Below are 13,581 nucleotides of genomic sequence, written 5' to 3'. Positions count from 1 at the left end.
AGTAAACACTTTTACATTAAATGCATAATATACTGTTTTTGTTTTTTTTTAGTTGGTAAAGAAAAACAATCATTATTATTTCAAGCCATAATGCCAGGAGAAAAGAAAAAAAAAAAAAAAAAAAAAAAAAAAAAAAAAAAAGAGTCATAAAACACTCAAATTGAATCCCTCCTAAACGTTCTTTTAAATGTGATATCATGAGAAAAAAAATCATATTGTTATAATAATAACGTATTTTTGATTGATTTTGATTTGATTTTTGTAGTTGTAATTGTTTAAAAAAAGAGAGAGAGAGAAAAGTTCAATATTGGCAGAAAGAGACAACCTCAAAATTTAATATTGCTTCAGGGCCCTTTAATGGCTTGATGTGGCTCCTCCCTCCCTCTCCCTCACTCATTTCTAAATAAATAATAATGTGCCATCAGTACCATGAGGTGATAGAAGACCACACCGGTGCTGAGGACGTCCCCATCCAGGGCGACCAGATGCGGCTGCAGGGATTTGATCAGGAAACCGGCTCGGTCCCGGTTGATGTCAACGCTGTACTGCTCCAGCAGATCCCGCTTGTCCCGCCAACTCTCCGACCAGTCCTTGGTCAACTGCTCCACCTGACGAACACAGACAGCGGTGCTTAAATGACGGCGGTACCTTGACTTATGAGTGGCCTGACTTGTGAGTTTTTCGCATTACAAGAAGCCCCTCAGATGTTTTTTTTTTTGTTTGTTTTTTTGTGCGCTTCAGATACTAAGCAATTAACTAAGTACACTACGAAAAAAAACAAACGACTACCGTATACTTGTGGTTCTACAAATAATTTTTCTAATTTTTATTTTTAATTTTATTTATCTATTTATGGGGAGAGCAGGTGGGGGACCAAAACCATTTTTTATTTTTTTTTTTTTGGTGGAAAACGCTTATTGGCATTTATTGGGTTTAACAAAAAACAAAACAAAACAAAAATCATGATTTTTTTGTTTTGTAGCGCTTCACTTTTTTGAGGGTGACGCGTGTTACCGTCATCTCGTTTTGCAGCACCATGTCCGACAACATCCCCTCTTTTTCGTCACTCAGAGATGGACTGGGATCACGTTGCTGTCAATTTGAAAGAGGAAATGAGAGAGAAAAAAAAAAAAACAAGATGAGAATGAAAGAATGCGCAGTAGGAGCAGACTCGTTAACGTACCATTTCAAAGCTGAGCAGCATGCTCTTCAGCCTGTCGATCTCCTCCCTCAGCTCCCGGATCAGCCGCACGTTGGCGTCCTGCGCAGATTTTCAAAAATGATTATTTGGAGTTTATTTGTATTTTTGATTGAGCCATTGTGATATCGGCCGGGTTAATGACCTCGTTGACCCGGGGCTTGTTGACGATATTTCGGGCGTGGGCGGCATAGCGCAGGGTGCTGAGGGTCTCATTGTAGCTGCTGGCAGAGGGTGAGACGGCTGCAAGAAAAAATGAACAGTCGTGACATTTACACTGGATACATTAACTCGACTGGTAATACTTATACCATCATCAATACTGTACTGCTCATCACTATAACATTATTATTGCTAACACAATACAGTACTGCACAAAATGCTTTATTTATTCCTTCCGCAGTCCCTCTATGCTCTCACACTCATTATTCCTCCCTCACTCACACATATTCTCTCTCTCCCACAATCTCACACTCAATCTGTCACTCTCACACATTCTTTCTTCTTCTCAAACCTTACAGTCACTCACATTCACTCACATTGTGACTATCACATAGCATGTCTTCCACACTCTCACGCTTCCAGTCCCTCTCACACAATCCACTAAGTCTTTTTCTGCCTCTCACATTTCACTCTTTCACACACTCCCAATATTTCTCTCACACTCACCTTCTCTCTGTCGCAAAATTGTCCCTAACATAGTCACTCTCAAACTCTCTACCACACTCCCTCTTTCGACTGCTCTCACTCGACTCCTTCACACTACACTCATTTTCTCTCACACTGTTTCAGACACGCTATCAGTCCCTCTCACACAATCATTCATACACTCATAGCACTCTTTTAAACCACAACTGTCCCATTCTCTCTCAAATTCCCTCTCACACTCTAACACACACTGTGGCACTCTTGTCTTCTTTTTGCTCCTTTTCATTCAATGATGAAGAATATTGTTTTATATTGTCTTTTTTTTCCTTTTACAAATGAGTGAAATAAATGATGGAAATGAAAAAATAAATAAATGTGTCTCACACGCCTTATTCTCTCACATTCACTCTCACACATTACTCATATACTTTCTCTCTCACTAACTTTGACACTCTCTCCGACTCTCAGGTATGCTGGACATTTCTTCCTTTTACCTTGCCTCCAAAGTAGACACATACTTGCGATCATAATGGTCTTGGAGTTGCCCCCCAGGCTGTCCTTCAGCAGCCAGGTGAGGACGGAGTCCCTGTATGGGATGAAGCAGTGCCTCCTTCCCGTACTCCCACCTCTGGAGAGGAAGCTGCTGTGGCTTCCCGCCGAGCTGCCGTCGCCCTCCGACGCCATGCTGTTGATGCTCTGGCAGCTGCTGGACATCTGTGAGTTCTGGGCTGCGGACAAAGCGCGGGATCATTTTCACCCGGGGGGGTGAAACGAGCGTGTTGAATAATAGGTGCAATTGCTAACCCAGGGCGGAAATCACGATGCCCAGCGTGACCAGCGACTTGTTGATGTTGGAGCCCTCAGTTAGTCGGTCTCTGCAGTAGTTGGGATCTGCTCTCTCACTAAAGACAGAAGGAGATTTTCTAAGTGTGCAATGTGGAAACATTTCATCTTAAATGGGTGTGGAATGACAATGAATAAGTATATAAAAAAATATATTGTTTAAAAAAAAAAAAAAAAAAAAAAAAAAACCTATAATCCAATTTAAGTCTATATGAAGACACTAGAAGGAAGCTGAGCTTTGTCCGCTGGGTCTCACCTCCCGGCGAGATCCACCAGGTTGATCTTGCTGACGGTTTCTGAAGGACGGTTGTTCTCGAGTATGGCCTGAGACCGATGATCCAGACATTATTTTGCAATAAAAATGACACCACTTGCACGTTCCCTTAAGGCTGGTGGTCATACCTGAGTGTACTGGATGGTGAAGATGGCGTGTGAGCGGCTGCTGGCGTCATGGTTGTTCGTCGCCGCCGTGATGCGGTTGGCGACGCCCGCCTCCAGGAGGTCCATGGCCCGCTGGCAGTCGGACACCACATGCTGCGACAGGTCTAAATTAAAGACAAATGAACAGGGATGAGTTTGATAAAGGGAAAAAAAACAGTGAATGATATTAAATTAGAGGTGCAGAGGTGGTCTATAGAGTTTAAAACAAATTGAATAGGACTGGAAGGCAAGGACCGAAGCAGACAAGATTCAAAACAAACTTTACACAACATTGTGGCACATACACGTCAGAATATACTGGAACACAAATTACTGGTATAATTTAGGTCATATGGTAAACAGGATAAAACAAAAACTCCATGTTGCATAACTCCCAGGAACATGGACCAATACAACATTGTAACATGACCACGTCAGAAGGTATTCATCTAAAGTAGGCCACTAACTAAGAACTAGGGTAGATTTTTAAGATGCCACTAAAATGAGTCTCGACCACACGTGCGCAACAGATGAGCTGCAGTGACTTGAAACGCAGCACGTGGTGCGTTCGAGGAGCCGTGAACTGCCATTCCTTCAACCCGTGCTAACGGTGCTCACAGGAAATGATCTCACTTCCTGCGGGGTCACCTGGGAATTCTCTGGCCGCAGACAATGAGTGGATGTGTGTCGTGTGGTGGGGGTCGGTTTAATTCGAACTAAAAAAAAAATGGTGGAAAAATGACTAAGAACAAAAGACTATGAAAAGAAGTTTGAACTACTTTTTTCATTTCATGACATTTCAGTGACCGTACCATTAAGAAAGCATTCATTATGTTTTTGTGAACATTTTTTTGCAACCATAGAAGCTGAGCAAACTATTAGGAAGTCTATCTGTAGCACATCAAATGTAATACAGATCATTTAAATATCATTTAGCTACACTTTCATGATGACTGGTTGCATCAAAGGTACTTCATACTATTAATATTGACCCCCAAATTTTGTAAAATTCCACCATAATAAAATGAAAATCTGAAAATCTGCCTGTGTCCCTATAGATGCCAGATTCTTACCTTGCACGTATGGCCCTTTCTCAGGATGCTCCCTGACCCTTAGCGACTTCTTCTGCTCGTCGGCGCCCAGCAGGTCTCGTACTCGCTCATTATAGATTTCCAGAAAACTGCACAGGCAACGTTACCAAAAAAACAAAAAAAAACACACAAAAAATCCATTGAGCAAACTCGTTGGAACACCACAAACCCATTTTTTCCCCTTGATAATTCATAGCAAAGTTGAGAGAAAATCAACACAGGGATGACATTAATATACTTGACGCATTGTGTAGTGCGACAATAGAAAGTTATATAACCACATCTAATTAAAAGTATGGGCCAAGAGGCATTTATTTATTCCAATGCAGGCACCCATTTGGGGTGTGGCACTTTTTATAATATTAAAATCACATTTAGGAGTCTTTTTGCCACACCTGGTGGCACTGGTTATAGTAAAGTTAACAAAATAGACTTGTTTGTTGTCTGGTTAATTTTGGTATGGAATCTATTATAGGAGATGACATTATGGAGATCTGATATCAAAACAATAGTGTTTGCTGTGCAAAAAAACAAAAAACAAAAAAAACAAAACTAGGCTTACGTCTGCTAAGCTTTGTTACTGTTGGTCTGACGAGGCCGAATCCGCGTTTCAGGGTCTTAAGCAAGCATTTACGTGTCCTCCCGCGTTGCGTAAAAGATTGTCTTTAATTGTGTTTGAGTGGGACACAACAAAACGAATGGCAAGGTGCGCAAACACATTCGAGAACAGGAAAAACAAGTTGATCCTAATTTGTTTGCCTGCCCCTAAGCCTTGCAGGCCAACTGCTGTGTTTGGATTTCAAGTAAAATAAAGAAGCACATGAAGCATTACCTGATCTCCACTCTGCTTGAGTTCTGCCCGTCGGGAAGCGTATCTTGAGACCGGAAAAGGCCCTTTAAAGAAAAGCCGGATGCAATTTTTTTTATTCAATGTGATTGTTGCTAAAATAAAATAAAAACATATTTTGATCTGCTAGCGTACCTGACAGATCCGAGGCGTCAAACCAGTGGAGTCCTGTTGTCACACAGAAGAAAAAATAATAACGCAAAATTTAGCTAATTATTACAGTACAGTCAAACTTGCCGATTCGAGAATTCTTATTTGGGAAATCAACCATTTGCAATTTTTTCTGTACAACAAAACCACAATTATTCCATATAAATGCACTTTTTAGCGCCTATTTCTGTAACGCCCTGATAGCTTGACAGCGCATAGCAGCAAGATGGTAGATTTCAGCAGAGGTCTATGGGTGGGATTGGCACCAAAAAAAGCAGTGGGTTGCAACACGGCAACGTCGTACACGCCAGCATCCTTCAACTTTTTTAAGTGATTTATTTTTTTTTAAGGGTAAGGTTGTAAGATGAGTATCAAATGATATTGAAGTGTTTTGGGATCACAGTATTTCGGGTTTTAATATACATTTCCGCATAGCCACAAATAACAGATTAGTGAACAGGTTTATATATTTTCTTTTTGAAAAATACTAACCTATTATTGTATTAATAATGAAATGTCTAAACATACAACGAATAATACTAGATAAGTTTTAAACTTCTTCCTACTCCCTTTTGAACATGTAAACTGTGACTAATGATGAATGTATAAGGTTCTCCTTTTCTTTTCTTTTAATTTTTTATTTTTTCTGCTACTTGTTTATATGTTCAATAGACAAATCAAATCAAATCAAAATAAAATATCAACAAGTTATGCTACTTTATGAAAAAGATGTTTAAGGAAAAAAAATCATGAAGGAAATGGAATGTACCAAAACTAAATGGTCGGAAGTAAATAGCTCGGCAGACAAAGACAACAATTCAATCAAGTATATATATTTTTTTTCTAGTGTTAGCAATACTACCGTACTTTGGGACTAATGCTGCCTTCGAGGATGGTCGGAAGTCGGACTTTTCCAAGTTCAAACCAAGAAGTGTGTACGGGAATGCCCCCTTGAACTCGTTTATTTAAAAAAAAAAAAAAAAAAAAAAAAAAAAAGGACCCCGACTTTACCGACGGACTACAAGTGATGTCACCTACAATGGCGACCACAGACCGTGAATGGTAAAACACAATTCACTCGAGTATAAAACTAGATAGCTTTCTTCATTCATAAAAATTCGACGTAACGCAACATACGTGACAGTACGCTGCTATCTCCCTGCATGAAATTATACGGTCAACTACTGAACTGTATGGAATGCTTATGAAATAAGCAATAAATTAAGCAAAATTGCGAGAAGGCAAGTTTGTTGGATGTCAAAATGAGTTTTGAGAACCAAGATAAAAAAAAACTATTTGAATTTTTTATCCGCCATTTTGGTTGTTTACTTTCGCCTCAAATGCTTTCAGGTCGGAACTGGGAAAAACCAACTCGGATATATCCGACTTCCGACCATCCTTGAATGCAGCATTAGTCCTAAATCCCCTGCGAAAAGCAAGCGATTGACCCAAGATCCAAGCCATCCTCCTTACCGGCGTGCCCATCATGGTATACGTCTTGCCGGATCCTGTTTGGCCGTAGGCAAACAGGCACACGTTGTAGCCCTCGGATGCTCCGGCCAGCACCGACACACCCAAGTCCTGGAACACCTGGCAAATAGATGGTTTTATGGAACATTATATTATACCATACGGTTAGATTCTGTGCAAATACGGTATTGAGCAAAATACTTGCAAGGTAAAGTTAATTTATAGTGTGTGCCCCTAAATCTTCTACTTGCGCCCCCCTAAAATTTCAGGTTTCGTACCACTGTGCTCCTAGAAAAGAAAGTTAGTCTGAAGCCCTGAATACTGTAGTCCATATGAAAATCTTAAAACATCAGATTATTTTTATGTTATGATAAATGTGGGATCAAAAATGTGTTTATTCATCTGTGTAAGATACGTTCTTCTTCTTTGGTGTTCATTAAGTCAATGGACATTAACCTAAAAAAAAAAAAAAAAAAAAACTTGTTAGCCCTAAGTCAACATGAGTAGCTCATGGGTCTGTTCTAATAAAAAACAGCTCACCTGTGATGGAACACTGCATCTTACAAAAAAATGAAAATAGACTAAGAATGTTAACATTTATTTATTGAAACGTTAACATGGGAAACTTTTCTTCGATACCAACTATTCTACAAGTATATTTTGTTTAAAAATAAAATAGATTGTGTTCAATAGGAAAAAAATGCTGTTTTTATTTACCTAAATAAATATAATAAAAACATATTTATCTAAAAAAATACCTAAATTACCTAAATATTCGCCCAAAATGGCTGCTTCAAACCAAAATGGCACACTTCCTCCTGTTCAATTTTGGGCATGAGTCCTTGAAACTTTTGCCATGCACCAGTCATGATAGACTGTCCACCTACATTTTGTGATAATTAGTAACACTGGCGTGAGAGACTATTTGTTTTTCTCCCTAGGGGGCACTACTGAGTACATTTTGGATTGCGTGAGTGTGTTTTCCTGGCTCTGAATGGGATTGTGTAAAAACAAACGAGTGTGGCTTTCACCAGCACAATGGTGCAGTGGCACCGGGCCAGAAGCCAAGGAGGCACTGTCGCTTCCTGAGATGTTTGTGCAAGGAGCAACGAGGTCAGCTAATATTCTGGCTAAACAACTGCGATTGCATGTTGTGTGTACAGGTAGAAAGACCGGCTCAGGAAAATAAAAAATAAAAAAGTGGTGGCAAAGCCAAACGGGTGGATCCAGGAGAATCCACTTCAAACAATCAATTACTGCCTCTTTGTTTTTGCTTCTCTCTTGGTCTGAGACTTTTGTTTTTATCAAATTAACACAAGATTTTTTAAAGCAACATTCATGTTGTTTTGAAGATGAGCAAAAAAAGTGAATGCCATTACTTTGAATAAGCCAATTTACGACATCGTTAGATAATGACACACTGCTGGTCTACTGTTACAAGATGAGAACAAACACGGGTAATCCAGATTCTGGGGTTTTCCCATCTGGTGTTTTCTTTCATTTTTTCATCCCGATAAACAAGGTCAGTTACTGATGTGATCTTCACAAGTGATCCATCCAAAGGTAACATATGTTTGGAATGTGTGTGTTGGGGGGGTGAGGGTAGTGGGTGCTTTAGCAACCTGATCGAGAGCAGACTTTTGGACTTAGCACATTCTACCTCAGAACCATAACACAGAACCGGATCAGCGAGGGGTCTGCCCAGGAAGGCTGGGGTCTGGACTGTAAAATCTCGGTGGGCGAGTACACATCGGAGCGAGGGGGAGGAATGTTCTCAGCGTTGCTACCAAAGATCAAAGGCAGGCATACTTTCAACATACCTCCCCCCCCCGGTGTGCGAGTCTGGACCAGGAGAGTCCAAGTCCGTTCTTACGCTGAGCTTACAAAACGACGGGGATGGGTTTAGGTTGGACTTGGTTCAAAGGGCTTGCGAAAGCCCCTTAAAGCAAGAAGCGTGTGAATTGGTGTGTTTGTAGTTATGTTGACACCGGACCGGACTCGTACAATCCACGAACCAAGCAGTTCTAGAGATACATTTCTCAGTAGCCCCCTTTCACGCTGCATTCCCGGCAAATCATTACTTTACATTTTGTAACCTTTATATTGATCAGATCATGATGTTGATTTTGTTTGAAACAAATTGAATGAGACTAATTAACCTTTCAGTGCTCAGCAGGCCTTTCATATCAAAGGTTGACAAACTCCATTTTGATTCCCTAGCTCTTGTAACCTTGCCAACCGAGAGCATATGTAGTAGCAGCCACGTGCAACCAGTTGAAATGTTTCCACAATGCTATGCGACCTTATAAATCAGACATCACCCAAGATTGGACCCAAAGATTTTATTTCGACTACCTTTAATTTGCGCCTCTAATGAGGCTTATTGTTGTTTAGTCGTAAACTGGTTATTTTGGTAATACTTTTATTGTATTTCAAATAGATTTTTGCCTCTTAAATAGTTGACTTTTAAGTTCATAAATGCCACTTTCCATGGTGCCATTATAATTCCCTGGCCCAAAAGATGACATTTTAGGACATAAATAGGTTGTGTTTGAAGTAAACAGATGGATAAAACAATCCCTGAGAGCAAAAGGTAATTTTTTGTAGTGGAAATGTGATTTTTTTTTTTTTCTTTTACGCAACTCTTGCTCAATAAAAGCACTTGGGACCACCAAGAGTTAGCGACCCTCTGCCTCTCGGCTCAAAAGAAGCTTTAACGCAAAGACAAAGAGCAGCGCCACCCACCACCTACCCAGTTTTGTCTTCATCCTTCCCGTTCTCCTCCCTCAAACACCAAGAATCAGTGCGGGCCTTGTTAAAGTTGACTCTCTTCAAATCACTCCATGGGGGCCGCCACAGGGTTGAGGGTCCCAAAGAGTTCGCTAAACTCGGTCGGCTAAACTCCACTTCAGAATTGCTCAATAGGCGGAATTGGCCTTTTCCATTGGAACCCAGAACTATTATTTCAATGCTTGGACTGTTGGTAAGGGTGGGGGAGATTTACATTACTGGTAATTGATTTTATTTATTTATTTATTTTAAGTAGCCAGAGTGGGTATTAGTGAGGCAGGCAAGTGATGAGGAAAAATGTTCAGTGTAATTATTCATTTCTTTATACTGTATTTTCTTTTGTTCCCCAGACACTTTAGGAGAATCCCTTCATTTTCAAACACAAATTAATACAAATGTAAGATGATTGTTGTAGTAAATACTGTTGTTGTTTTTTTGTATTACTGTATACGCAGGTATATGTTTTCCAGATGTTTTGACATAATTTATTAAATTGTTCATACATGAATTATATAATTTAAATATGGTACCTCTTTAACACATTAGAGAATCTAAGATTAAACTATCCAAGTTTGTCTTTAAAGTCAAATCAAATTGAGTTTTGTTTTTTGTTTTGTTTTTTAACAAACAATTGCTGTCGTATTTTGAGGCGATAGATCCAAAAATTATATGAGGCACCAAAAAGCAATGAAAGTGACGACATCGGAGCCTGAAACGAGCCTTTGGGGACAAAATAAACATCAGCGTGACCAGGAAGGCGCTTATGTTATGGACAAAACAAAGAGTTTGCCTTTTGAGAAAACAATGACGCAGGAAAAGTGGAATACAGATTTCCTTCTGGTGCATTTTACAAGACTGGAGAGGGTCAGTCGGAATGGAACCTCTAAGTAGACTTGCATGTCAATAGCTAAAAATAAAGAAATGTTTTTTTTCCTGGATGATTAAAAACAGCAATATGCCTTTTCTACGATAGTCTACATGCACTGCAATGACATCAAGCCTAGGTGATGTCCACTCAAAGTATGAAAGACTTAAAAGGGTGACTCAACTTCCGAGTTTTCCGAGATACAAGCTCAGCCAATTTTTCATGACAAGTAGCTGCTAATAATTGCTATTACTATATATACACAACGTGTGTCAGTGCCTGCGATTGGTTGGCAACCAGTCCAGGGTGTCCCCCGCCTACTGCCCAGAGCCAGCTGAGATAGACGCCAGCAGCCCCCGCGACCCTTGTGAGGAATAAGCGGTCAAGAAAATGGATGGATGGAGGGTGTGTCAGTGTATACTGTAAAGAAACAGAAATGTGCAACAAAGAGGACCACTTTTCTCACAAACAATTTAAACAGCTGCAGCCGGGAAAAAATAAATAAAAAATTCTTCTGTTGGCGTCCCACGCTCTGCGAGTAGTTTCCCCAAAAACGCAACAGCTGGTCGAACTGAGCCAAAACTTAAAATGTTGTCCATGTCCTACATATGCATGTGTGCGTGTGTAGTCTGTGTGTGAAAAAGATTTCTGGAGTTAAAGAGGCAGAAAAATGTGGAACTCGGCTTGAACAATGCTCTCGTCTGTCACACTGGGGACTGAATTTGTAGGTCAAATTAGCATGGCGGTGGAGGGGAGGGAGGACGTACTGTAGGATTGCATGTGTGTGTGCTTTTCATTAAATGGCCGAAGAAGAAGCACAGTTGATAGTAGCGCCACAAAAAATGCAATAAGGGGGATTCCATTTTTATTCCATTAAGAGCAAATGATTTCTCCAGTCAAAACTGATCGGAGTTTTAAGTGGGGTGACAATGGGGGAACTGAAGCAAACTTTGTTTTTTTGCAAGAATATATTCTACGTGCCATCACTAATGTATACGTGGCATTATGACTATTATTGCATTTGGGGAATATGAATTAAGCAGATGAATTCATCTCAGGGGAGCTGCCATTTTGGCCTTACACCACCCTCTGTTATCGACTGAAATTGGAGTCAAACTGTCTCGAGGCCAAACCCAGAAAGCAGGTGAACTTTGACGTCCGTAATTACAAGTATTCTAAATAGTACACTTATATATTTTTTCATTTTGGCATCTCTTAGATGTCATTTATTATTCCACTGATTATTACTGTTTTTTTTAGGGGTGGGCAATATAGGGGTGGGTCATATCACGATTCTTAAAAATAAAATCACAAACTCGATTTTATCACGATTCTTTAATCTGCACCTTTCTGAACATTTTTGTAAAATTTAAAACATTTAAAATTATATAAAACCCTAAAAGAAAAAAAACAGTCATCTAAGCCAACTACGCTTTCTGAACAGGTTTTAATTGAAATAGTGCAATTTTTATCAAATAGATTTCATAAATGTAAACATAAATGGTAATGAACAGCAACACACGTCACTTTTTGGGTACACGTCAGCAGCTGTGGTCAATATTCTCCCAGACTACAGGAAGCAGTAAAGAGTGCCAACAATGTATGAACAGCGCTTAACACCACAACAGAAGTTGAACCTGTTTTTTCCTCAATAAACTATCGACAAAAGCAGTTTGGGATGAGTTAGAAAAGTAAATAAAACACAGAATTTGGAAGTAGAAAGCACTGTTTACGACAGCGTTTGCCCGTCCTGCGTAGTTTACAAATTCTCGTAGGTGTGCATGTGGGCAATGTGGACGTGTCGCACGGAGGGACGGAGATGCTGAAATTGCGTCGTTTCGCAATGTGGAGTCATGCGGACCACACGGATGCTTCAAGCATAAACCAAGCTTGAGCCCACATAAAGTTGAACTGTATAGAAAGAATGTGCCCTACAGACGATCTTGACCATTTTTCAGCTTTATGAGATCGTCAACACATTTTATCATATCGCACACCCCTACTGTTTTTTAAATTTGTGCCGTGGTACCATTTCAGTACTGACATAAAGTCAAGTCAAGTAATCTTTATTTATATAGTGCTTTCAAACAGATACTTTATGCAGGTATCGCATCAAAGTCAAAATGTTGGTATCATGCCAACACCACAAAGAGCAAAACTTGTTTCGAATAAGGGCATTGTCATTCGCTTTTTCTACAAGCAAAGGGCAAGAAGGCGATTGAAATCTGATTTTTGGGGAAATAATCACACTTAGCCACAGACTTATTTGGGGAGAGGCATTCATTTTTCTAACAAAGCGGTTCGATGGATGGATGGATGGATGGATGGATGGATGGATGGATGGATGGATGGATGGATGACTAATTGTGATTAACGAGTAGCTGATTGTTATGCCCACACGGTGGACTACTCTACACAGATGCTTCATAGAAGTCGACTGAGTGATTTTTATGTTATCCAGCTAAAAAACAAGATTAGAAATACAGCAGACGGATTAATTACAGTTGTAAATTCCTATATAATATTTCATTTATCCATTTTCCCAACCGCTTATCCTCACGCAGGTCACGGGTAATAAGTGAGACTTTCGAAGGATGCTCCTTTTATCCCAAATAATGTTCCAAACAGGTTTTTTTGTTTTAATTATTCCTCAACATTCAAAGTTTTGAGTTGCCCAGCGGTTTTGGAACGTATTGCAGGCATCAAATTCAAAGTAAGAGACATTGGAGTCATGATGCAAGAGGTGGGCCGCATTTGGTCCTTGGTTGCCCCCGAACCACTTCTCACCTTGCATGAATGCCTCAGCTGGCTCACGTGAAGGATTCTACTCCTTTCCACGAGCAACATTAGGCAGAGGGCACTTCTCCTTCCTCCGAGAGAGATACAACATGAATTTTTCTTTTCTTTTTTTTTTTTTCCTTCCTTGCCGACCACATCTACACCCCTAAGTGCAGCTTAACGCGCCAGATTTGGACAGTGACGCCCACGCGGTTCTGCTGTAAACCGTGCAGAGGCAGTGGCAGGCCACACTCGGCTATCCCGAGGGGTCGCCGGCGCGGCGTGGTGGAAACGGACGCACGGACTGGAAAAGCACGAGTTAAAATCCAGTTTGTCTCACTTAACAACCCCAGCCCCCCATCCCTTCTGTTTTCTCGGTCTCATGGGAGGGGGGCTACAGAGTTTGCAGAGTTTTCTCTTCCTCATCCTTGGGACTATTTTGAGACGATGGGAAGATGGAGAATAAACAAAAAAGGGAATA

The 13,581-nt window shown here is 40.3% G+C and overlaps 1 protein-coding gene across 1 annotated transcript in view; it reads right to left on the bottom strand.

The window, feature by feature from the left end:
- The window catches only part of stard9 (StAR-related lipid transfer (START) domain containing 9), a 33,424-nt gene that overhangs the window by 19,379 nt on the left and 464 nt on the right, over positions 1 to 13,581 (bottom strand). Inside the window, exons 2-14 of the mRNA XM_077539237.1 lie at positions 8,336 to 8,450; positions 6,671 to 6,787; positions 5,183 to 5,215; positions 5,033 to 5,094; positions 4,183 to 4,289; positions 3,092 to 3,234; positions 2,946 to 3,013; positions 2,651 to 2,748; positions 2,365 to 2,574; positions 1,344 to 1,441; positions 1,184 to 1,261; positions 1,015 to 1,092; positions 429 to 608 (exon numbers count right to left, since the gene is read on the bottom strand). Coding sequence (XP_077395363.1) covers positions 429 to 608; positions 1,015 to 1,092; positions 1,184 to 1,261; positions 1,344 to 1,441; positions 2,365 to 2,574; positions 2,651 to 2,748; positions 2,946 to 3,013; positions 3,092 to 3,234; positions 4,183 to 4,289; positions 5,033 to 5,094; positions 5,183 to 5,215; positions 6,671 to 6,787; positions 8,336 to 8,450 — 1,387 coding nt within the window. The remainder of the gene's footprint in view (positions 1 to 428; positions 609 to 1,014; positions 1,093 to 1,183; positions 1,262 to 1,343; positions 1,442 to 2,364; positions 2,575 to 2,650; positions 2,749 to 2,945; positions 3,014 to 3,091; positions 3,235 to 4,182; positions 4,290 to 5,032; positions 5,095 to 5,182; positions 5,216 to 6,670; positions 6,788 to 8,335; positions 8,451 to 13,581) is intronic.

The sequence above is a fragment of the Festucalex cinctus genome, chromosome 12, assembly GCF_051991245.1.
Source record: "Festucalex cinctus isolate MCC-2025b chromosome 12, RoL_Fcin_1.0, whole genome shotgun sequence".
Taxonomy (NCBI): domain Eukaryota; kingdom Metazoa; phylum Chordata; class Actinopteri; order Syngnathiformes; family Syngnathidae; genus Festucalex; species Festucalex cinctus.
Note: the sequence above shows the minus strand (reverse complement) of the source record. Positions and strands in the feature narration are given on the sequence as shown.